The sequence below is a fragment of the Colossoma macropomum genome, unplaced genomic scaffold, assembly GCF_904425465.1.
Source record: "Colossoma macropomum unplaced genomic scaffold, Colossoma_macropomum, whole genome shotgun sequence".
Lineage (NCBI taxonomy): Eukaryota > Metazoa > Chordata > Actinopteri > Characiformes > Serrasalmidae > Colossoma > Colossoma macropomum.
Window position 1 is genome coordinate 37,234 of NW_023495197.1, and position 26,524 is coordinate 63,757.

General features: G+C 39.8%; 1 protein-coding gene across 1 annotated transcript; it reads right to left on the minus strand.

Moving 5' to 3' along the window:
- Nucleotides 1-686: 686 nt before the first annotated feature.
- LOC118801138 lies at nt 687-26,524 on the minus strand. Its single transcript, XM_036561303.1, is given in 21 exon segments — nt 687-4,889; nt 6,563-6,592; nt 6,864-7,023; nt 7,201-7,434; nt 7,641-7,736; nt 8,053-8,386; nt 8,388-8,720; nt 9,005-9,054; nt 10,893-11,323; nt 14,517-15,041; nt 15,263-15,322; nt 15,867-16,026; nt 16,127-16,360; nt 16,568-16,663; nt 18,030-18,721; nt 20,891-21,415; nt 23,593-23,652; nt 24,187-24,346; nt 25,072-25,305; nt 25,513-25,596; nt 25,911-26,524. Coding segments are annotated over 21 exon segments (5,616 nt in total). The 5' UTR covers nt 26,502-26,524; the 3' UTR covers nt 687-4,362.

Genomic DNA, 26,524 nt, shown 5'->3' on the forward strand with positions numbered 1-26,524 from the left:
GTCACAGACTGTCTGGGCGCTGCACTTCCGCACTTTCAAGTTCCACCTTTTGCATTCTGTCAACATTACCGTATAAATTAAATATTTAGAAAATCGTTTTTTGACATTTGTGAATCGATTCGGAATTGTTTACGTCCGCATCGCGATGCATCTAAGAATCTAAGAATGCAGCTGTATAGTGACATATGAGAGCTCTGTAAGTGCTGTTCATAAAATATATACCCACAAATTCCGAGTACATATTGTTGTGTACAAAAGTGTGAGCGCCCCTGGTCAAATGGCTTGTTTTTTGATTTTCTAAGTGAAAATAATAACACTTCCTCTACAGGTAACACACTTCTGTTCATTTGTAGAACTTGACATATTGGGCAAAAAAAACAAAACACATAAAATGTGAAGTTATGGCTCATTTTATATTTTATTTTTTTCCACTACATTGCATTACATTACAACTTGAAACAATTAAATCGGCTGTAATCAAAGTTAATACCTGTTGCTAACTTCTGTCACACTAATCCACCAAAGGAGTCTGTCCCCTCTCCCTCAATCACGTAGTGGATAAACATCACACTGAGATGGCTTGATACAGTGTTTTGTCACTAGTCAGTTTTATTGCGATGAACTTAGCATCATTTTCTCCAAACAAGATCTGATTATGTTGAATTAATATCACCAACTTACCAGCCTTAGCAAAATCAATCTTTTACAACAAAAAATATGTAGATTATCTAGTGTAGATTATTTAAATTGTATCTCAGTCTTTCTCTACATCCAATTTCTGGAAAATTAATTTCTCCGCTCGTTAAACCATTGTTCCAAAATTCTACATTTACCAGTGTTAAAAAAAATTGAGAGTTATTATAAAAAAAGAGTTGTGCTTTAATTGATTAAAGAAAATCATGAAATATATTTACTAATAAATGAAAGTCAAACCAGCCATCCTGGCCTCCAAATGTGCAAAAGAAACAAAACATACAAAAACCACAGATTTATACCAACTCCCTCACATAAACAAACATGCTTAAAAAGCAAAAAGACTCTCACCCCAAAGCATCCCAGAGTAAAAGTCATAATATGATGAGGCTACACAGAAGATACTGTAAATAAGATTAATAGTATTTGAGCATACTACGTTAATATTACCTGAGAGAGAGAGAGAGAGAGAGAGAGAAAGAAAGAGAGAGAAAGAGAGAGAGAGAAAGAAAGAGAGAGAGAGAGAAAGAGAAAAGAGAAAGAGAGAGAAAGAAAGAGAGAGAGAGAGAGACTTTGACTTTTAAACCCCTTTAATCAACCATTGTCCACATAATAAGAGCGGTCACAACCAGCTCAGAATAAAATCAAAAACAAAGAAACAAAAGGCAAATAAAACAAAAAACAGCTGAGCCAAGTTACTTAGAGGTCAATTCAAACATTTAACACAAACCCAAAAGTTCATCGGGTCCACAAAGCAAAGGGTGTAATAGGTAAATTCAATGAGGAGACCGTTTCATGACCAGTCCCCTGACCATCAGAACTGGGTCAGTACCCCCACAGCTCTTTGTTCTGTTCCTCCTAGTACACCAGATAGCTAATTTAGCAGCACCGTACAGAAAATTTAAAAGTACCACCTCGTTACTTTTTGAAACTGTGTACGTTGGACCATAAATAAATAAACTCTGATCAAAAGAGCCTAAACACTTCAAGCCCCAGTCCTTAATTAAACCCATTATTGGACCCAAGCGGTCACACTGAAGAAAAAATGTCTGACATCCCACAGAAGGACAACCATCTCCCACTAACGGATCAATCTGCGCCGCATGTCTGTTCGTGGCTAAAATCCCATGTACAATCCTCCACTGGAGGTCTCCCACCCTCTTCTCGATGGGTCTTTTGTACAGGGACCGCCAGCTACCTTTCGGGGAAGAGGCTGCCTGAACAACCTCTGTCCATTTAGACTCTTGTATGTTTCTCAAGCTGTGAAAGTTCAGTGCTTTGATACATGCAAGGTACAAAGTCCTCTTAGTGAGAATACTAAAGAGACCAAGAGTCAGGGTTCCCATAGACAAGAGCATCCTTTGACCCTCCTGCCAGTTTTGCATCTCTGGATTGCTCAAATCTGCCACCAGTTCAGGAAAAACAGTCTTCACTCTGGCACTGGTCTACAGGGGTCATGTCCAGGTAATCACACACAGAAGAAGACAGGTCAGACTTCAGACAAATCAGCATCCGTAGCGCCAGTCGCACTGGCCTGAAGCCACCTATCTCTACCAGCTGTTCCGCTGACACCCAGTCCACACCTCTTCGTAAGTGGTGGACTTTGAAGATGCCATTTTCCAGTAGGCCCACTCTCAGAACTCCTGAAACCTGGCTCAGCGATGGAAACGCCGGGTTAAAAAACAGTGGCTCTTCAAAAATCCACACAGACGGTGCAGCACCGCTTTCCCTACAAAACGAGAGAAGCTGTCATGCCTCCACAGCAGCTGAACAAAAAGGAGTCAGTCCACCTAGATCCACTGCTCTCAAAGAAAGAGCGAACAGGTGTCTGTCCATCTACCAGCAGCCCTCAGGAGAGTGCAGACAACATCCATACAGCTGTGATGGCCATGATACAGCAACCGCTGCACCTCCTGCAAACGTAGAACAGCCACTCTGGAACAAATGCCCATTAGTCCCTGTCCCGTTCTGCACACTCAAACCCCCTCTCACCTTAATTAGACAAGAGGCACCTGTGTACAACAACCTGACCCAAGACATAAAAACATTCCCAAACCCCAAAGCTTTCAGAGTATCGAACAGATAGTTAAGATCTACATGATCAAAAGCTTTTTCTTGTTCAAGGGATCCAAACCAAAAACTTCAATTCAGACATTTTACCATAATCAAATAAATCTCTGATTAAAAACAAATTATCATAAATCGATCTATACCATCTATACCAGGTGCTCGCCTGGAAGTGAGCTGAGATACAGCTTTGGTGACTTCATCAAAAGTGAACGGACTGTCCATTTCCTGTTTGTGTTGTTCATCTAGCTGAGGCAGATCTTCAAGCAGGACCTGAGAATATTGCTGATCCAGAGTACTGGCCGCAAGCAGTTCAGAGTAAAACCCTACAGCCAGCCTCCTCACCTCAACTGGGTCTGTTGTGACTGTACCATCATCTTTACGAACTGACAACAATGTCTTATGTTTGGTGGCAGAAAAAAGAAAGTAGTGGGAGCATCCATATTCTTCACAGACAGGAACCTGGACCTAACCAAAGCTCCCTTTGCCTTCTCATACAAAACGTCACTCAGCTCCTGTAACTTCACTGTAAGCTCTGTCCACAAATCAGAAACCTTTTGATTTATCATTGCGTTGTGTATCCTTGTAATGTCTCGTTCCAGAACACCAACTGCATTTCTCAGTTTGGAAGTAGAATAAGATGTAAAATCTTGACAGAATACCCTAATCTGAGCCTTCCCCACTTCTCACCATTGCATAAGGCTCTCAAACCCCTGATCTGGCCCTCTGTTTGGGGCATACACATTTATAAAAAACAAAGACATGACCGTAGAACTTTGCTTTTAACATAAGTAAGCATCCCGCTACAACCTCGTTAACAGACACTACAGTCTCTATAGATGATCGAGAGAAAAAGATAACAACAACGGCACTAACATTTGAACCGTGACTCAGGAAAAACTCCCCCTTCCACCATAAACCCCATTCAGATGCTGTATTATCATCATTTAACTTTTTTAGACCAAAGAGTTCAGAAAAGAGGGCCCGTTTACATCTGTCCCTGAACCCGTTAACATTTAAGGAGCCCACCCTTAAAACCCCCATATAGACAGGGAATAGTGAAAGAAAGCAGTAAAGCAAAAAACAAGCTGAGAAAGTAGGAGAAACCTTCTCCCCACCTGCACTGTGCTTATACATTTTCCTGGTCCAAAATAGGTTGCATGCCCATTTTCACACATTTTGCCTTTCTGATTGTGGTAATATGCTTTTTAAACTAAACCGCTTCCGCGTTGGAAGAATGTCATTCGTACTATGTTGGGAAGATACTGTAAATAAGATGAATAGTATTTGAGCATACTAGGTTAATATTACCAGAGAGAGAAAGAGAGAGAGAAAGAGAGAGAGAGAAAGAGGGAGAAAGAGAGAGAGAGATAGAGATGGAGAGATTCCCTTCATACATGAAGGGTTAAACAAGACAGCTATATTGACTATGTTTATAAGTGAGTGAAAGAAAGACAAGACTGAACAACGGAAAACCGTTTCAGTTTAACATTATCTAAAAAGCTCTTTCTACAATTAAACAAACTAAATAAATACAGTGATTCAAGTACGTAATAATAAGTAAATTATTTTAATCCACCTGTTACTAACCACAGTGCACCATTATTTTGGATCACATAACTTCACAGTTGCATTCCCATCAACCCAGAATCCAGCATAGAGAGGCTGAGTGAATGTGGTGTGGACTGTGTGTAGGAGGGTCATTGTGTCAGAGACGCTGTAGAAGGACAGAGTTCCTGCACTGTGATCCACATACACTCCTATTCTGGAGGAGGATGAGGCTGAGATCTCAGTCTGAATGTTGTTGTGATAGAAAGAGAGAGAGGGAGAACACTGCAGACTCCAGGACTGACTGTTGTGTCCAAACCAGATCTCATCATCCCATCCTGTCCTGCTGATCCCTTTATATGAGACTGATATATACAGCCCCCAAATCCTGCTCCACTCAACCTCCCAGTAACAGCGTCCACTCACACTCTCCTTACTCAACACCTGACACCAGATGTCAAACCTCTCTGGATGATCAGAGTAACACTGGTCTATCCCACTGCATGTCACCACTCTGTTCTCCTCAGACAGACTGAGGTAATTATTTACTGTGTTGGGATCCAGAGTCAGACGACAGAAATCTAACAAAGAAAAGAAAGGAAAAGAAAACATTTATTCATAGAATATACATATTTTAAAAAGTCTACTTGTCAGAGTTTTTATCCTTTTATTCTTGCAGGTCATAGTTCATATCGCTGCTGTCCAAAAATGACAAGTATCTCCAAAATGGTAACTTTACAGGAATATATTAAATGTAAGTGAATGTAATGAGATTTTTTCCAAATGATTACAGACCATTTCTGTTGGTTCCGTTCATCATTAGATTTTCACACAGTGTGAAGAACAGCTCTTGTGCTGACATGGAGCAGAAAAATAAAAATCAAAAGAAGCAGAGATACGTGTTATTTAGGACAGCGTCTAACGAGCTTTAAGAGAAAAATAGTGTGACCATATTTAAACCTCTAACACTGATAAACCACCATGTTGATTAAAGCTGATTCTGTTTCAGAAGCTAATGTAAGGGGTTGGAAATCTTAATAAAGATGCATCAACACCCAGATCAGCTTGAGTGAAAGGGTACTAACTTGGTTAACGGCACTAGACCAGCATGGGGTGCTCCATACTAAGAGGACGGCTGGTGTGCATAAAAATGGCGCCGAAGTTGTAACACTTTGAACGCCAGAGGATTGCACACCGAAACGTGTGTGTCCGTTCTCTCTTTTATTAAGGTATGGAAACGTTTTATCTGTTACTGCCTTGTTTTACTGGTCTGAGAATGTAGTTTTATGTGCCTTGTGTTTTATACAATTTTAAGCCATCGTGTAAGCTCACAGAGCTGTGACAGTGCCACGCTGCCAACATTAACTTTAGCATCAGCCTAACTAAGCTGCTATAGTGCTTTACAGGGGTTCTCTGTGAAGGACGGCTGTGCTGTTGTGTTCGTGTTGTGCTCAGGCGCGGCTGTAAGTGAATACTTGCTTCGGATTGAATTACTGTCGTGTTAATGCTTATGAGTGGAGTTGAGAAGCACTTTCATTGCATTTGCACTTTAAACTGGTTTTAGTGTTCCCTTTTACACTGAAGCAGTGAAAGTTTATTATGGTTTACATTGTTTTAGGGTTTTTATCACATTGGTGTCTGTTTATTGCTTTGGTTTTCTTTTCTTCTTTTCTTTATTTTCCTTTCTTATATCTACGTATAAGCTTGAGTTAAGCAAGGTTGGTTTATTAATAAAATTTTTCTTTTCTTTTCTTACTATGTCTTCATGAGTTGGGTATTTCAAATAGATTTTTGTCTTTAGGCTTATTTCTTTGAGAACTTTTGTTTGTTTGTTTTGTTTTGTTTGTTTACTATTTCATTAGTGAATAATTGGGTTATTTTGTGAATTTGTGGCCTTTATTTCTTTTTCTAATTTCTATTTTTTTTAGTATTTATTCTATAGAACTTAAATAAATTGATATTCAAGTATTAAATGGCTATTATTTCCTTAGTATTTTTGTGTGAATAAATTTGGAACGCCAGAGGATTACACACCAAAACGTTTGTGTCCGTTTTCTCTTTTATTAAGGGAAGCAGGCTTTGTACCGTGCCCCGGGTTTCCCCTAGGCCTGGGGCCGGTAACGTTAACAGCATTCAAAACATTAAGATGTTTAAAGAGAGGAGATGATTTTAAAAGCTGAAATTGTGTGTGTGTGTGTGAGTGTGAGTGTGAGTGTGTGAGTGTGCGTGAGTGTGTGAGTGTTTGTGTACATACACTGTAGAAAATCTTCTCTGGTTTTTGGCTCTGTAGACACAAACAAACACAATGATCAACAGGCTGAATGAAGGAGACTGAAATACTTCATCCAGATAGAAAAAGGAGAGAAACTAAGCTCCCCAGATCGTCCACATTCATGCTCTGTTCCAGCTCCCAAAACTCCTGTTCAAAGCCATTAATAACACTGAATACCTGCTACAGGTGTGTTGGGAGCTGAGAGGGAGCAAAAATTTGGACCGTCTAGACTAATGAAGTAAATATTTCTATCATTCTGTCTCACAGCCGAAGCTCCTCTTACCATGTGTAGAGATTCTACTGAATTCCTGCTTACAGAATTCCTCTAGTCTCTCTTTCAGATCAGAGAGAGATTTCCTCACTCCATCAAATGAGAGATGTTGATGGACAGTGATGCTGGGTGAGTCCTCAGATCCAGAAGAGACACTCAGAGACTGGAAACTCTACAGAGAGAAAAATATGATGAAAAGATAAATGTGTACAAGAGTAAAGAAAGATGTACTCTTTTATTTTTATATATATATATATATATATATATATATACTATATATATATATCTATATATATATATATATATATCTTGGAAGAATAATGAGCCTCTGCACATCAGTGATTTTAACCTGTAGGAAATGGATGTGATCCTCTGTGTGTGAAAGCTGCTCCAGCTCAGTGTCTCTCCTCTTTAGATCAGCAATCTCCTGCTCCAGTTGCTCCAGGAGTTCCTCAGCTCCACTCAGTTCAGCCTCCTCCTGAGCTCTGATCAGCTCTGTTGCCTCAGAGCGCTTTTTCTCAATGGAGCGGATCAGCTCAGTAAAGATCCTCTCACTGTCCTCCACTGCTGCCTGTGCAGAGCTCTGTTACAACACACACACAAGATGGAGCTCCATTTACACACCAGCTATCATTCACTCTCTCACTGGGACTCTAGATGACTCACTGTCCACACTGTGGCTGTGTAGGATCTCTAAGTGCCAACACTGGACTCCTCACTGTCTGACTGGAGGAGAGTCTGACTGAGCTGTGAAACAGCTGCTCCAGCAGATCTCTGCTCACTACTCACCTTAAGAGTCTTCACAGCCTGTTTCACCTCCTGCAGCTTTATCTCTTTCTCCTGGAGTCTCTGCTGAGATTTCCTCTGCATCTCCTTCAGCTGATTCTGAGGAGAAAATTTGTTTTCTGGTTCATATTAACAGCAGCAGTTCACTCTTGTTCTACATGTGAGCACAGTAAAGCTGTAAATATGCTGATAGATGGGCGTTGGCTGCTCAAAGGTGTACTAACTGGTTTGACTTGTGTGGCAAGAACAGTTAGAAACGTTAGGTTTAATTAACTCTTCCCTAAACAACACCACACACTTAATATCATTATCCCATAAACGGATCCACTGTCTAATTCTGTAATTAAATATGTAACAGATTCTAGTTTAAAAATATAAACACATGAATTTATTCTAAAAAATTTCTACTTCTCACCTGTTTCTCAGATCGTTCTGCTACAGCTGCAACTGTATCGTGGTCTTTGTGTTCGTGCATTGTACACAAATAGCAGATGCATGTTTGGTCAGTACGACAGTAGATCTTCATCACTTCATCATGTTGAGGGCAGATCTTCTCTTGTAGCTGTTTGGAGGCTTCGACCAGTTTGTGCTTCTTAAAGGCAGGAGACTGATAGTGAGGTTTGAGATGAGTTTCACAATAAGAAGCCAGACACACCAAACAGGACTTGATGGCTTTGCGTTTTCTCCCAGTGCAGAAATCACACTCCACATCTCCAGGTCCAGCGTAACAGTGAGAAGCAGTTTGGAGTTTCTTTCTTTGCTTCCTCCACCACTTCAGCCAGCATGTTGTTTCTGCGTAGAACAGGCCTTGGAGTGAAAGTCTCTCTGCACTGGGGGCAGCTGTAGACCCCCCACTGATCATCTTCATTCCAGCAGCCATTAATACACACCATACAGTAACTGTGTCCACAGGGAGTCGTCACTGGATCCTTCAGCAGATCCAGACAGATTGGACAGCTGAACTGGTCCTGAACTATTAAAATACTGGCCTCTGCCATTTTCCTGCACTCACAGACTGAGAGAGAGCAGCTCTCTGAGATCAGTTTCGTTTTCTCTGAACTGAGTAGGAGTGACCTCCTGGTTCTGTTTGGAAGGGAGAAGGAGGTGGAGAGAGAGAGAGAGAGAGAGAAGAGGAGGAGGAGACTGAAGGACCGAGAGTAAGACATAAAATTCCTTTACTGAATTGAAAAAGAAAACGTAAAGCAGAACCATTTAAAGTCACAGATTAAATGGAGTAACCTGATCTCTGTGAATCCTCTGATCCACATATCATAACAGATGCCTTTCCCCAAAAAAGAAACTTGTACTGCAAATATCCACCTTTTTTTTAGCCTGATGTTTTCATTTTTCTTTCTTTTCCTCTTCACTTTCTCCTTTGAGTAAATTCTTTAATACCACTACTTTCATTTGAGCAGACCTGTGTAGGATTTTGTGAGAGATACTGAAGCAGTACAGAGGTTATCTGTCATGTAGGTATTTTCCTGTTAAGTTCATTCAGTTTAGTTAATTTAGGATCTAATGTATCACGTGGCATAGTTTTGCATACCACACCTCTACAGCCCCTTGTGTTAACCGAAGCAAGTGGCAACTGCCACAATATGTTCTTCCAACTAAAAAAAAGATCTTTTTACATCTTTTTAACCAATCTTAAAAGACAAATGTTTATTGTTTGTGAAAAACTTATTTTTTAGACAATAGTGGAATTCACAAACACATACAGTGGTCAGATCCAGAGTATTTCTTGCTCATAAGGAGCGCCCAACGGCAAACACACACACCAAAAAAAGGCTCAGCAGAAACTCAAAATAACCTAGAAAAAAAAAAGAGAAAAAATACCCCCCCCAAAAATATAACTCTCCACTCCACAATTATTAGCACAACTAGTAAACATGGGCAACAAGTTTATGAAAAAAATGTCTTTTTGGTTAATTAGGTAAATCTTGCATATGATATATGAGAATTCTTGCATTTAACTGAAGTAAATTTATTAAAGACATTGAGAATTTTTTTTTTTTCATTTCTTATTTTTATGCCAGCACGCAGCAGTGAGTCTGTTCCTGTGATGCCCCAATCTGAGACCACTCCTCAATTTACACTCTCTCCAGATCCTCCAGGGTCCTCGGTCTTCTTTGTTGGACTCTTCAGCTCCACCACACAGCTTTTCAAAAAGCTTTCTTCTGCAACACCATCCAAATAGTTTGATTGATGTTTGGCGGCGTCTAATTGTAGTTTTAGACACTTGGGAACATTAAAATGCTACTATCGTCTGTAAATCTCTAACTCTGAAAAAATTTACCCCTCTAACCATCACATTTTCTCCACGACTAAGGAAATTTGGCCTCTGTGTCACCTTATATTTATACCCCAGTGAAACAGGAAGTAATGTATGACGGCTTACCTGAATCCTCAGGTAGACTTGAAATATGAAATATGAATGGGAACGCGCTTCAGTTATATTTTGTTCATAGGAATTTCGAGGAGTGCCAATAGCTGTAAAAAACATCATAAGGGATTTTGTCTTCTAACATTAAGAAATTAAAAATAAGACTTTCACATTTTTTTATTTTTACATGAACAATTTTGGTCTTTTTTTGCCCATCTTTGCCAAATGTGACAACAATATGGATACAGTAACTCCCTCATGTAAACAAACACAATCCTGCCCCTAAAAAAAAAAAGGTTTGCACCACCTACATCTACCCAGACTAGTCAGAGATTTCTATATTATTAACCTTATTGACCTTAGTTCTCATCTGATGATGTATTCAAATAACTGCAAGATGATTAAATGTTGCTTGATTTATTTTGTTCCCCAGTTGTAGGTTACCATATTGTTTGTTTATTTGTTTCATCATTGTATTGTCATTTTATATAGAAATAGAAATATTTTGTTAGATTTCTTTAAATAAATGCTTTATTTCTGTAATTAAATTCTTTAATTTATCATATTGTGTTTTTTTTTCTTTTTTTATTTTTTTATTTATTTATTGTGAAAAATGTATCTTACATGAAGGATGTATACCATCCAAGACCAGGATCAATAGATGTGGGTGATAATTTTATCTTTTTAAAGGAAACTAAAAGCAGCTGTACATAAATGAGAAGTCAAATTTGAATCTTTATCTTTTTAAATAAGTAATTTATTACTTATTGAAGCATTATTTTGGATCACATAATCTCACAGCTAATCTAAAATCTAGAAACCCAGAATCCAGCATAGAGAGGCTGAGTGAATGTGGTGTGGACTAGGAGGGTCATTGTGTCAGAGACGCTGTAGAAGGACAGAGTTCCTGCACTGTGATCCACATACACTCCTATTCTGGAGGATGATGAGGCTGAGATCTCAGTCTGAATGTTGTTGTGATAGAAAGAGACAGAGGGAGAACACTGCAGACTCCAGGACTGACTGTTGTGTCCAAACTTACATTCATTACTGCCTCCTTTCCTGATGATCCCTTTATATGAGACTGATAAGTCCACCCAACCCCCACTACTGCTCCACTCAACCTCCCAGTAACAGCGTCCACTCACACTCTCCTTACTCAACACCTGACACCAGCAGTCAAATCTCTCTGGATGATCAGAGTAACGCTGGACTTTATTCCTGCACGTCACCACTCTGTTCTCCTCAGACAGACTGAGGTAATACTTCATTGTATTGGGATCCAGAGTCAGATGACAGAAATCTAACAAACAAAAGAAAACCATTTTTATTCATAGAATTTACATAGTTTAAAAAAGTCTACTTGTCAGAACTAGAAATTCTCTGTTATTACATCAACTCAAAAAAGAGATTCTGGGTGTGGTAAAACACACCTGAACACAAGTGCTTCATTATTATTTCATTTGCAAATGGTCAAATCCAACTGACCCTCATTTCCATATTGAGGCGTCAGTGTAGAATAAGATACAGGAAACACTGCTTTAAAGGCGAATGCTCTTTTATTGAACAGACAGTGAGGGAGAAGCACCACTCAGTGATGCACAGTAAATGCATCTCAGCTCATAAACCAATTAGAATAAAACCCAGTTAAATGTAAAATATTCAGCTCTGAAAGCCAATCAGAACAGAGCATCACACAGCCACAAAAACTCTTCAGCCCTGACGAGTTCAGAGACGTCCAGTTTAGAGGAGAAAGAAAGAGGAGAACATCACCAGAAAACACGAGGAACAGACTTTATCAAACGCTCATCTTCATTTTCAAATGAATTAAAGAGAAGAAACGTTATTATCAGCTCCAAATATGCCTCCATAAACCTGCCCACATCTCCACCTTTCACAGCTCAGACTCAGCCTGAGGGAGCAGCTGACTGGCCAGCTAATCTCAGCTAAACAGCTACTGTGGTCACTGTTTTCCTCTTACTTTGTTGTTTTAGAATAAAATTTCAGCTCTTTATTAATCGTATAATCAGTTGTGAGAGTCTATCAGCTGCTGCTTTAGTTAACAGGCATCACTCCATAGTCTACAGTTTACTGTATAAAACACAGTTTAGTCTCAGGTTTGGAGGTAAACAGCCGTATGAGGCTGTGAGAGAGGAAGTCTAATGTAATACAGGCTCATCATAACTCTAATCAGTGATTCTGTCACACTCAGATTTGTTTTACACTTTCGGTTGTTTATTTTTTAGTCTTACTGTCCTAAACAGTGATCTGACCAGAGCGCTGGTGGAGTATGAAGGTATTTTATCACACAGACGAAACAGAGATCAGCTCAGATGAATAAAGAGCCGTCAGAGAAACCAGAGCGTCACTCCAACAGAGTTTAAACAGTGATGAGCTGTAATGTTCAGATCAGCGTTCAGTCTGACTGTAACTGTAAAGTTACCACGTCTGGAGTGAAAACAACATAAACATGTATCAGCAAAGACACATTTGCCCCTCAGTCTCACCTGACAGGCAGTATTACATCATCAGAGACTTTTATTTTGTCACTTCATTACAGAACACAGCCTGACTCTGCGCTCTCTCTCTCTCTCTCTCTCTCTCTCTCTCTCTCTGTCTTTGTGTGAGTCTTTAACTGTGTGAGAGGCTGTTTGACTGTCAAATACAGTAAAATCACATTTCTGATTGTGTGTGAAGTAATTAGTCTGATTATCAGAGGAAAATATCACAGTAAAGAAAATCAAAGCTGGATAAGCTGCTGTTGTTTCTAATGATCTGAATGGTAGAAATGTTCTATACGGGAATCAGTGAGTTTATACAGTGTGAAGGCTGTGAGCAGAGACAGATCATGGTCTCACGAGACCCCTGGACACAAGTCTCTTTGGAGGTCCCCCTTACTCCCAAACTCTGACCATAACGCAAAAAAGACAGAAGAAAACAGACCCGCAGTTCAACTTTAAAGCCTCATATCATGGACAATTTGATTTAGAGCAACAAAAACAGCCTGTTTAATTCTAAGGGATACAGTCATGTAAAAATGAATTATGACTGTTTTTGTACAGGAAAAGCACAAAAATGTCATAAGTGGACCTTATAAAAATATACAATACAGAAAAAATGTTACATATGGGCTCTTTAATAAACCACTCAGGTGTGGTTATGTGTGCTTTGAACAGAGCTGGAAAAATGTAATGAAACTAAAATGATGAATTCTCTATTAATGTGGATCAGCCTGTTGTTTCCTGCACATTTTTTGGTGTTTGGGAGATTTTAACTACTTTAAATACAGTATCAGGGTGTGGACATTTTAAAAGTCATTACATATAAGGAATATTCTAATTTTAGCATCTGTAAAGGACTGTCTCTAGTCTTTGAGCTGGTGGTCTGAGGTACACTGAAGCCCCTGGCAATCAGATGTCCCTGGGCACTGACCCCACTGGCCTGGTCAGTAATCCATCCCTGGCTGTGAGTGTAATGTTTACTGTCTGTAGAGATCGACACCTACGAGTTCATGTAAGATATGATGTAAGGAGCTGATGGTCAGCAGGGCTGTCACTAAAATACATGATTAACTGAGTAAAATACCTGTTATTTAACTCTTAATCAAGAATCTGTGTTTTTTAAAGGCCAAAAACCAAAATAGGCTTATTTAAACAGAAATCAACTCTTCACAGCCTTTCAGGGATTGGAAAATGCCTCATAAGAAAACTAGGAAGCATCAAATAATCATAAAATGCAGGTAGTTTAATGCAAATATTGTTACTGTTGTTGTATCAGAAGGAGTGTGTTGTGATAGTTACAATTAATATGTTGAAAAACATTAATTCAGTTTACTAACAAACAGTATAATTTTTATTACTAACACAGTCAAAATCATTGTTTTAATGTGTGAGAATAAAATACTGTTATTATTATTATCGTTATGATTATTATTGCAGTAAACATGACTTTTACATAACTGTCTTTTTGTTTATTTATTTATTTATTTATAATTTGAAACTTGTGCTCATCTTTTTTTAATATAGTCATTGAGGTACTGAGGGTCTGTTCATGCCCACTGACTCTAAAAGACACAGAAGCATAAAAGCTACTATCAACAGTTCACATTCACACGTCTGTTATGTTCTGATCTCATTCAGTGCAGCTGGAATCATCTAATTAATCAGAACTACAGATTAGAGAACCGTCTCAAATCTGATACTCATCATAAAAAAGGAGAAAATGGAAAAGGAAAAACCTGCAGTGATTCTTTAACAATATAAACATGAAAACATGATATTTAGTCTTTTTCACACTCATCATCTCACCTTTATTACAGAGAGTCTGTTTATACAGTTTATTCTTAAAATGTGAAGAAGAGAAAAGATGCATGTGCAGTAATGGAAGTTCTAATGGGAATAATCTGTAACTGTGGTAGATAATCTACACAAACAACAGTGGAAATACTTTTTAAAGCTTCCTTTAAAGTATCTAAAACGAATATTGTGTGCATCATTATGGATCACACAACTTCACAGTTCCTGAGGTCACCCTGAATCCAGCATAGAGAGGCTGAGTGAATGAGGTGTGGACTGTGTGTAGGAGGGTCATTGTGTCTGTGACGCTGTAGAAGGACAGAGTTCCTGCACTGTGATCCACATACACTCCTATTCTGGAGGAGGATGAGGCTGAGATCTTAGTCTGAATGTTGTTGTGATAGAAAGAGAGAGAGGGAGAACACTGCAGACTCCAGGACTGACTGTTGTGTCCAAACTTACACTCATTACCCCATCCTTTCCTGCTGATCCCTTTATATGAGACTGATATGGACACCTCATCTCCCCAAATATTGCTCCACTCAACCTCCCAGTAACAGCGTCCACTCACACTCTCTTTACTCAACACCTGATACCAGTAGTCAAATCTCTCTATATAATTAGAGTAACACTGGTTTTTCCCTCCATACGTCACCACTCTGTTCTTCTCAGACAGACTGAGGTAATGATTCACTGTGTAGGGATCCAGAGTCAGACCACAGAAATCTAACAAAGAGGAAAAGAAACATTTATTGGTTTTATTTGCAGAATTTGTTTGTTTCCTTCCTTTCACATTTCTGTTTTTTTATTTCAAACTCTTCCTAATTATCAATATTTTTAGAAGACAGAAATAATAAAAGTCATTATGTGTGTGTTTGTGTGTGTGTATATATGTGTGTGTGTGTGTATATATGTGTGTGTGTGTGTGTGTGTGTTTGTGTACATACACTGTAGAAAATCTGCTCTGGTTTTTGGCTCTGATGGTAAAATCATCTGAACTGCTGCAACTGTGGTGACACACAAACACAGTGATCATCAGACTGAATGAAGGAGACTGAAATACTTCATCCAGAAATAAAAAAGCAGAGAAAAGATTCACAGCACAGTTCACATAATTAAAGTGAGAAAATTTGAGTAGAGAGAGAAACTAAGTGTCTGTCTGTCTTTTATGGCTGTGGTTCTCAATCCAGTCCTCAGGGCTCCCCAGACGTTCCACATTCATGCTTTATTCCAGCCCCCATCACTCCTGTTCAAAGCCATTAATAACACTGAATACCTGCTACAGGTGTGTTGGGAGCAGAGAGGGAGCAATTTACTAATGGAACGTCTGGAGGAGCCCTGACGTCTGGTTTAAAAACCACTGACTTATGACAACCTGAAAAAAATAAAGAAACTTATTTTCACATTTTCAAAATGTATATAACTTATTTACTGTGTAGCTCAGGAAATATTATCGCTTTTTGTTGCTGATCATGTAAAGAATTTCGCTAAACTATCACTAATGAAGAAAAGATGTTCATCATTCTGATTCACAGCAGAAGCTCCTCTTACCATGTGGAGAGATTTTACTGAATTCCTGCTTGCAGAATTCCTCTAGTCTCTCTTTCAGATCAGAGAGAGATTTCCTCACTCCATCAAATGAGAGATGTTGATGGACAGTGATGCTGGGTGAGTCCTCAGATCCAGAAGAGACACAGAGAGACTGGAAACTCTACAGAGAAACAAATATGATGAAGAAAGAGTAAATTTGTACAAGAGTAAAGAAATAAGGAATAATAATAAGCCTCTGTAGATCAGACAGTGACTGTTACCTGTAGGAAATGGATGTGATCCTCTGTGTGTGAAAGCTGCTCCAGCTCAGTGTTTCTCCTCTTTAGATCAGCAATCTCCTGCTCCAGTTGCTCCAGGAGTTCTTCAGCTCCACTCAGTTCAGCCTCCTCCTGAGCTCTGATCAGCTCTGTTACCTCAGAGCGCTTTTTCTCAATGGAGCGGATCAGCTCAGTAAAGATCCTCTCACTGTCCTCCACTGCTGCCTGTGCAGAGCTCTGTTACAACACACACACAAGATGGAGCTCCATTTACACACCAGCTATCATTCACTCTCTCACTGGGACTCTAGATGACTCACTGTCCACATTGTGGCTGTGTAGGATCTCTAAGTGTCCAACACTGGACTCCTCACTGTCTGACTGGAGGAGAGTCTGACTGAGCTGTGAAACAGCTGCTCCAGCAGATCTCTGCTCACTACTCACCTTAAGAGTCTTCACAGCCTGTTTGACCTCCTGCAGCGTCTTCTCTTTCTCCTGGAGTCTCTGCTGGAATTTCCTCTGCAGGTCTTTCACTTCATCCTGGAGAAACAAAGTCAACTCTTTATGAAGTGTGAGATATAACAGGTTCATCATGTTTTGGTTTTCAAAATACAGGACACTGGGGCCGGAGGACGGCACAGGGCAGACTATAGAAAGCAAATGTCAACATTAAAGCAAAGCCAAATCCAGGATATTTTAGGCAATTTAGAAATCCTGGCTGGACACGTTTAACCGTTGTGTGGTGTTGATGTTTTTGTTACTCAGTGGTCATGTGGACCCACCACATTATTGTTTATTAAATCAATACAGCCATAACAATTTATGTAAAAATACCAGATCTTTAAAATATTGCAAGTGGTCAGCGTAAGATTCTCCTTTAGCAGCTGTAGCCAGTCAGCAGCCTGTCCATGTTGTCCACCCTCACACACACAAACATATACTAACACATACACACACACAAACACACACACTAACAGCAGGCCATGTAGGAGGAGAACAGAGTGAAGGACACAGCACCTCCACACTTTTATTCCCCGCAGATTCAGCCCAACACCACATGTGTAACATAAATGTGTGGGGGGTGAACAGTGTGAAGACACTGAAAATGGGTTATTTTATATGTTCTTCACAGAAAATGAGCAAAGGCCAAGAATCTGACTTTGAAATAATAATAAATCGACTATTTGTTCTTTTGGTAAACACTGAAAATGAGTCCCACAGACTCCAACACCACACAAGGCTTAGGTGCTGAGTACTGCAGTGGAACTTCTTAGTACATCCAGCATTTATCAGCACAGAAACTGAAGATTGTGCAGCTCTGTTCTTCTCTTTGTGGATTTTTTTTGGTCTAAAATAAAAGCTCCAAAGTCAGAGGTGTAACCAATCACAAAGCAGTACAAATATCGCCACCATCAAAACATATTGAAATTAAACATAAAAAAGGAATTAGTATCTAAATACGACTTGCTAAAATGTAGCAGAGTAAAAAGATCCCTTTACTCATTAATTTTTTAGTAGAAGTAAAAATATTATGATTTAAAAATACTCAGAATATTAAAAATCCAGAAGTATTTTACTGAAGTACATGTATTGAGTAAATATAACTAGTTACTACCCACCTCTGAATAGGTTTATAAAGATGCCATTAGCATGACATGAAAGGGGCAGTTTTAGTTAGTGGCCTAATTGCATTTCATCTCTCAGCCAGACGATTTATTTATTTATTTATTTTAAACAATCTGCTTTACCCCACTGCTTTTGGTCACATGTGCTATGAAGCTGTAGAAAGCTAGAAGATGGGTGATGGTTAGTTAAACCTGTCTGACTACATCAGGTCAAGTATAATCTGAAGTCCATATTCGTCAGATTACAAATAAAGAATTAAATGTGATTTTGAAGTTCTTGCCTGTTTCTTGGTTCTTTCTGTTGTAGCTGAGACTGTATCGTGGCCTTTATGTTCTTCCATCGTACATAAATAGCAGATGCAGCTGTGGTCAGTACGGCAGTAGACCTTGATCACCTCATCATGCTGAGAGCAGATCTTCTTTTGTAGTTTTGAAGAGGCTGTAACCAGCTTGTGTTTGATCAAGGCTGGAATTTCCAGATGAGGTTTAAGATGAGCTTCACAAAGAGACGCTACACACGCCAAACAGGACTTGATGGCTTTGCGTTTTCTCCCAGTGCAGAAATCACACTCCACATCTCCAGGTCCAGCGTAACAGAGAGCAGGAGAAGCAGCTTGGAGTTCTGTCTTCTTCAGTTTCTCCACCACTTCAGCCAGCATGTTGTTTCTGCGTAGAACAGGCCTTGGAGTGAAGGTCTCTCTGCACTGGGGGCAGCTGTAGACCCCCCTCTGATCATCCTGATCCCAGCAGCCATTAATACACACCATACAGAAACTGTGTCCACAAGGAATAGCCACTGGATCCTTCAGCAGATCCAGACAGACTGGACAGCTGAACTGGTCCTGATCTACTGAAATACTGGCCTCTGCCATTTTCCTGCACTCACAGCCTGAGAGAGAGCAGCTCTCTGAGATCAGTTTCGTTTCCTCTGAACTGAGTAGGAGTGGCTTCCTGGTTCTGTGTTTGGTGGAGTGTCATAGAGAGAAGGGTGGAGAGAGAGAAATGAGGAGGAGACTGAAGAAGAGACAGAGAGAGACAAAATCCTTCAGTTAAATTTTCACAGAAAACGTGGAGTAGAAGCGTTTAAAGTAGTAGATTAAATTGACTCCAGTTTGTAGGAGTAATAAAGTATTTGTGCAGATAATCTGATCTATTATTGCGGCTTTTCTAGAAAAAGGACAGAAAAATCTGCACTGTAATTCTGAGCCCTGCATTTTAAACCTTTTAAATGTTTTTAAATTTATCAATTATTTTGACATTCTTTAACTATTTTATTTAAATATCAGCACTTTATCTGAGCAAAACTGTGTGATTCTGTGAGAGATTCTGTTGAAGTAAACTATCAGATTATCAGTCATGTAGTCTTACAGTTACAGCCATAGATATACATTCCTTGATGCCGCGTTGTCTGTTGTTCTCTATCTGAGGCGATACGTCTGCGCGTCCGCCATGTTGGAGCGGTCAAGATCCGCTTGTGAACAGATTCACTTGTACTGAGAGACGGAGAGTCTCAGGATTAAATCGGCCACAGCTTCCTTATTACCCAACCAAATCTGTTGTGTTATAATCCTCAGACACAGATTAATCCAGGTTGCACAGATCTGCTCTCTGTAGCTTTTATTTCTCTAATAACTGATCGTGCTAATTAGCCGTCCGGACCAGCAAGAAAGTATTCAGTCTGATCCTGACGTTAAAAACCGAGTTTAGCACGAGAAACGTAATCACACATATCAGCAAATCCACCAAAGCGTGAATCACTTCTAATCTTAATACACATACAAATAAAATAAACCCCCAAAACACAGTAAGAAGGAAGAAGCTTAAGTCGGTTTCCTATTCGCCAGTTTCTTGTTCTGAGTTTTCTCGTTCCACCTTAAATGGTGCAGCATGTATATCTGTGGTTACAGCCACCACAGACAGTCTGAACAGACGTTAAACTGCTTTAGTTTAATTCACTTAAAGACCAAAATAACACAGAAATGGAGGAAAAAACAACCAAACATTTAAAGACTTTATGGAGTGAGAACCTGAAATGATCACAGAGTAGTAATTAATGTAGTTATTCAACATTAACTATGAATCTCAGAGCATAAATAAAACTGTGTTAGCTAGCTGGGCTAACCTACCTGCTTCAGCAGCTTCTGAGTGACCGTAGACAGAAACACCGTCCAGCGCAGAGTCTAATCACCTTTAGATATTATCTAGAACAATGACAAGAACCAGCTTTGGTTCCCTAAAACATTTCAATGAATTCTTCGAAGAACCATATTTGGTTGGTTCCCAAACAAAACCATTTTAGCTCCACTAAGCTCTTAAAACATTAACATTAACACACCATAAACTTTCTTTTCGTTTCTGTTGTTTATCTTTTTTTTATCTTTGTGCTGTTGACCATCAGCCTCAAGCACAAGGCCTGAACTGCCCTCAGTGGACTGAGTTAGATGACCATGTGGAGCCCAGTTCAGTTTGCTGAAGAGTCCAAACTCAAACTGAACTAATAATAATAATAATATTTAATTCAGGTGTATTTAACCCTTTTTGCTGTGAACTTGATGCATTTAGAATGAAAAACACAATAAGTATTTAGTGATTAGGAAAACTTTTTATTTACAGTCATTAATGAAATTCACACAATAAAATATTAGGTCCCTGTTCTTTGTAATTGCCACTGACAGGCTAGAGCCCCCCAAACCCCCAACAACCCTGCACTCTCTCACAGACATATGCAGTGGTCAGATTATTTTCCCACAGGTGAGAGAACCCACCACTCAACACATAAGAACCAAGAGCTGAGCTAAACGTTAATGTAGATTAACTGAATCAAATCCTGAATCTGACTTGGGGTCTAACTGTCTAACTGGAACCATCAACTTAGACACAAATCTAATCCTAATCTTAACCAAAGACACACTAAAGTGTTCTGGCCTGTCAGTGTAGAGCATCATAGAAGTTAGATCCTTTCATCCTATTTAGTTTTTATTTATTGCAAAAAAGCATCTGGCATGAAGGATGTTTGAGGAATCTTTGAACAAAAATAATTTCAACTTTTAACCTTCTTATAAAGTAATTCATTCAATTATAATGTAACAATTGCAGTAATTTTAGATCTAATAATTATTTACTGAAACAAACTACAGTCATTATTTTGGATCACACAACCTCACAGTTCCCCAATTCACCCAGAATCCAGCGTAGAGAGGCTGAGTGAATGTGGTGTGGACTGTTTGTAGGAGGGTCATTGTGTCAGAGACGCTGTAGAAGGACAGAGTTCCTGCACTGTGATCCACATACACTCCTATTCTGGAGGGTGATGAGGCTGAGATCTTAGTCTGAATGTTGTTGTGATAGAAAGAGAGAGAGGGAGAACACTGCAGACTCCAGGACTGACTGTTGTGTCCAAACTTACACTCATTACTCTGTCCTTTCCTGCTGATCCCTTTATATGAGACTGATATGTACAGCACACATCTTCTACTACTGCTCCACTCAACCTCCCAGTAACAGCGTCCACTCACACTCTCCTTACTCAACACCTGATACCAGTAGTCAAATCTCTCTGGATGATCAGAGTAACACTGGTTTATCCCGCATGTAACCACTCTGTTCTCCTCAGACAGACTGAGGCTACTCTGTGCTGTGTTGGGATCCAGAGTCAGATGACAGAAATCTAACAAACAAAAGAAAACATTAGTTTTTTTTTATTCATACATATAACATACAGTGGTGTGAAAAAGTGTTTGCCCCCTTCCTGATTTCTTATTCTTTTGCATGTTTGTCACACTTAAATGTTTCAGATCACCAAACAAATTTAAATATTAGACAAAGATAACACAAGTAAACACAAAATGCAGTTTATAAATGAAGATCTTTATTATTAAGGGAAAAGAAATCCAAACCTACAGGGCCCTGTGTGAAAAAGTGATTGCCCACTAAACCTAATAACTGGTTGGGCCACCCTTAGCAGCAACAACTGCAATCATAACTGGCAATGAGTCTTTTACAGCGCTGTGGAGGAATTTTTGCCAACTCATCTTTTCAGAATTGTTGTAATTCAGCCACATTAGAGGGTTTCCGAGCATGAACCGCCTTTTTAAGGTCATGCCACAGCATCTCAATCGGATTCAGGTCAGGACTTTGACTAGGCCACTCCAAAGTCTTAATTTTGTTTTTCTTAAGCCATTCAGAAGTGGACTTGCTGGTGTGTTTTGGATCAATGTCCTGCTGCAGAACCCAAGTGCGCTTCAGCTTGAGGTCACGAACAGATGGCCGGACATTCTCCTTCAGGATTTTTTGGTAGACAGCAGAATTCATGGTTCCATTTACCACAGCAAGTCTTCCAGGTCCTGAAGCAGCAAAACAGCCCCAGACCATCACACTACCACCACCATATTTTACTGTTGGTATGATGTTCCTTTTCTGAAATGCTGTGTTACTTCTACGCCAGATGTAACGGGACATACACCTTCCAAAAACTTCAACTTTTGTCTCGTCAGTCCACAGAGTATTCTCCCAAAAGTCTTGGGGATCATCAAGATGTTTTCTGGCAAAACTGAGACGAGCCTTTATGTTCTTTTTGCTCAGCAGTGGTTTTCGTATTGGAACTCCATTTTTGCCCAGTCTCTTTCTTATGGTGGAGTCCTGAACACTAACCTTAACTGAGGCAAGTGAGGCCTGCAGTTCTTTGGGTGTTGTTGTGGGGTCTTTTGTGACCTCTTGGATGAGTCGTCGCTGCGCTCTTGGGGTAATTTTGGTCGGCCGGCCACTCCTGAGAACGTTCACCACTGTTCCATGTTTTCACCATTTGTGGATAATGGCTCTCACTGTGGTCCGCTGGAGTCCCAAAGCTTTAGAAATGGCTTTATAACCTTTTCCAGACTGATAGATCTCAATTACCTTGTTTCTCATTTGTTTCTGAATTTCTTTGGATCGCAGCATGATGTCTAGCCTTTGAGGATCTTTTGGTCTACTTCACTTTGTCAGGCAGGTCCTATTTAAGTGATTTCTTGACTGAGAACAGGTGTGGCAGTAATCAGGCCTGGGTGTGGCTAGGGAAATTGAACTCAGCTTTCCAAAGACGTGATAAACCACAGTTAATTTATGTTTTAACGCCCAACCAGTTATTAGGTTTAGTGGGCAATCACTTTTTCACACAGGGCCCTGTAGGTTTGGATTTCTTTTTCCCTTAATAATAAAGATCTTCATTTATAACTGCATTTGTGTTTACTTGTGTTATCTTTGTCTAATATTTAAATTTGTTTGGTGATCTGAAACATTTAAGTGTGACAAACATGCAAAAGAATAAGAAATCAGGAAGGGGGCAAACACTTTTTCACACCACTGTACATATTTTAAAAAGTCTATTTGTCAGCCTTTTCGTCCTTCTATTTTTACAGGTCATAGTTTATATCGCTGCTGTCCAAAAATGACAAGTATCTCCAAAATGGTAACTTTACAGGAATATGTTTAATGTAAGTGAATGTGATGAGACTTTTTCCAGTTAATTATAGAGCATTTCTATTAATAAATTCATCATGAAATTTCACACAGTGTAAAGAACAGCTCTTGTGCTGAAATGGTGCAGAAAAATAAAAATCAAAAGAAGATACGTGTTATTTAGGACAGCGTCTAATGAGCTTTAAGGGAAAAATAGTGTATTCATAATTAAACCTCTAACACTGATTCACCACCGTGTTGTTTAAAGCTGATTCTGTTTCAGAAGCTTACAACATTCAGAACGTTAAGATGCTCAAAGTGACGAGAAGATATAAATGCAGACGTGTGTGTGTGTGTGTATGTGTGTGTGTGTGTGTGTGGTGTGTGTGTGTGTGTGTATTGTGTACATACACTGTAGAAAATCTTCTCTGGTTTTTGGCTCTGAGGGTAAAATCATCTGAACTGCTGCAACTGTGGAGACACACAAACACAATGATCATCAAACTGAATGAAGGAGACTGAAATACTTCATCCAGACAGAAAGAAACAGAGAACAGATTCACAGCACAGTTCACATGATTAAACTGAGATAATTTAAGTAGAGAGAGAAACTAAGTGTCTGTCTGTCTTTTATGGCAGTGGTTCACAATCCAGTCCTCAGGGCTCCCCAAATGTTCCACATTCATGCTCTATTCCAGCTCCCAACACTCCTGTACAAAGCCATTAATAACACTGAATACCTGCTACAGGTGTGTTGGGAGCTGAGAGGGGGCAATTTATTAATGGACCATCTAGAGGAACCCTGACGTCTTGTTTAAAAACAACTGACTTATGGTAACTTGGAAAAAAAATATCAACTTAAACTTATTGTCACATTCACATAACTTATTTACTGTGTAGCTCAGGAAATATTATTGCTTTTTGTGGCTCATCATATAAACATTTTCACTAATCTATCACTAAAGATGTTCATCATTGTGTTTCACAGCAGGAAGATCCTCTTACCATGTGTAGAGATTCTACTGAATTCCTGCTTGCAGAATTCCTCTAGTCTCTCTTTCAGATCAGAGAGAGATTTCCTCATTCCATCAAATGAGAGATGTGGATGGACAGTGATGCTGGGTGAATCCTCAGATCCAGAAGAGACACAGAGAGACTGGAAACTCTACAGAGAGAAAACAATGTAATGGAAAAGGATAAATGTGTTCACAACTGAAAAAAGGTCTTAAAGCACATTAAAAAGATTTGTGATTTCAGACAGATTTATTTATTGTTTGAATGGACTTTTGGGAAGAAACATTTTAGAACCTCAGTGAGTTTCAGGTCACTCTGTACATCAGACAGTGGCTGCATCTAGAAATACTAACAATGTACTATTTTCGTACCAATCCTCCTCTTCTTCTCTGTGGCCCAGTAACAATTTTGGTGACCTCATCTACTGGAGGAGACAAGAGTAGCTCCAAACACCTGGAATCTGCCTTTTTCAGATATTAAAGTGAAATCACACGTATGTCCAGAAAGGACGGACAACACGGAGGAGCTCAGCTACGCATTTCATTACGTTTTGTTTGTATTTTTTATGCTCTCAGTATTTTGTGTATTTTGCACTTGACCTAAACTAAAAAATGGAAGTACAGGTCGCGCACACACCTAAGTAGATTGGCCCTGTATAGTAACTGCAGGAGTATTGAGGGCGTATTTTCAAATGAACCTTGTGATAAACTTAGATTTGAGGACGCTGAAGTAGATCAGCTGTCCTGTCCCCCTTGTTACTACTCGCTCTTCCAGTTCCTCCTATTCCGTTCATCTCCTCAACTCCTCCACAATCTTCTGAGGTAGAAGAGGAGCAGTATGAAGGCGGGGCAGGAGCAGTAGCAGTACCAGAGTTACCTGCAGGAAATGTATGTGATCCTCTGTGTGTGAAAGCTGCTCCAGCTCAGTGTCTCTCCTCTTTAGATCAGCAATCTCCTGCTCCAGTTGCTCCAGGAGTTCTTCAGCTCCACTCAGTTCAGCCTCCTCCTGAGCTCTGATCAGCTCTGTTACCTCAGAGCGCGTTTTCTCAATGGAGCGGATCAGCTCAGTAAAGATCCTCTCACTGTCCTCCACTGCTGCCTGTGCAGAGCTCTGTTACAACACACACACAAGATGGAGCTCCATTTACACACCAGCTATCATTCACTCTCTCACTGGGACTCTAGATGACTCACTGTCCACATTGTGGCTGTGTAGGATCTCTAAGTGTCCAACACTGGACTCCTCACTGTCTGACTGGAGGAGAGTCTGACTGAGCTGTGAAACAGCTGCTCCAGCAGATCTCTGCTCACTACTCACCTTAAGAGTCTCCACAGCCTGTTTCACCTCCTGCAGCTTCTTCTCTTTCTCCTGGAATTTCCTCTGCATCTCCTTCAGCTGATTCTGAGGAGAAAGAATTTGTATTCTGGTTTATATTAACAGCAGCTGAAGAGTTCAAGTTCACTCTTGTTCTACATGTGAGCACAATAAAGCTGTAAATATGCTGGAAGACGGACGTTGGCTGGTGAAAGGTTTGCTGACTGGTTTTACTTGTTGCTAACAGTAATGTGAGGTTTATTTACACTTTCCTACCAAAATCACATACATTTACAGTATCATCATCCCATAAACTGATCATCAGTATCACTGTCTAATTAAGTATCAGATTCTAGATAAGAAATACAAATAAAGTGAGTCTGAAAGTTTTTACTTCTCACCTGTTTTTCTTTTCTTTCTGCTACAGCTGCAACTGCACTGTGTCCCATGTGTTCATCCATCATACACAAATAACAGATGCAGCTGTGGTCAGTACGACAGTAGATCTCGATCAGTTTATCATGTTGAGGGCAGATCTTCTCTTGTAGCTGTTTGGAGGCTTCGACCAGCTTGTGCTTCTTAAAGGCAGGAGACTGATAGTGAGGTTTAAGATGAGCTTCACAATAAGAAGCCAGACACACCAAACAGGACTTGATGGCTTTGCGTTTTCTCCCAGTACAGAAATCACACTCCACATCTCCAGGTCCAGCGTAACAGTGAGCAGGAGAAGCAGCTTGGAGTTCTGTCTTCTTCAGTATCTCCACCACTTCAGCCAGCATGTTGTTTCTGCGTAGAACAGGCCTTGGAGTGAAGGTCTCTCTGCACTGGGGGCAGCTGTAGACCCCCCTCTGATCACCCTGATCCCAGCAGCCATTAATACACACCATACAGAAACTGTGTCCACAGGGAAAAGCCACTGGATCCTTCAGCAGATCCAGACAGACTGGACAGCTGAACTGGTCCTGATCTACTGAAATACTGGCCTCTGCCATTTTCCTGCACTCAGCACTCAGAG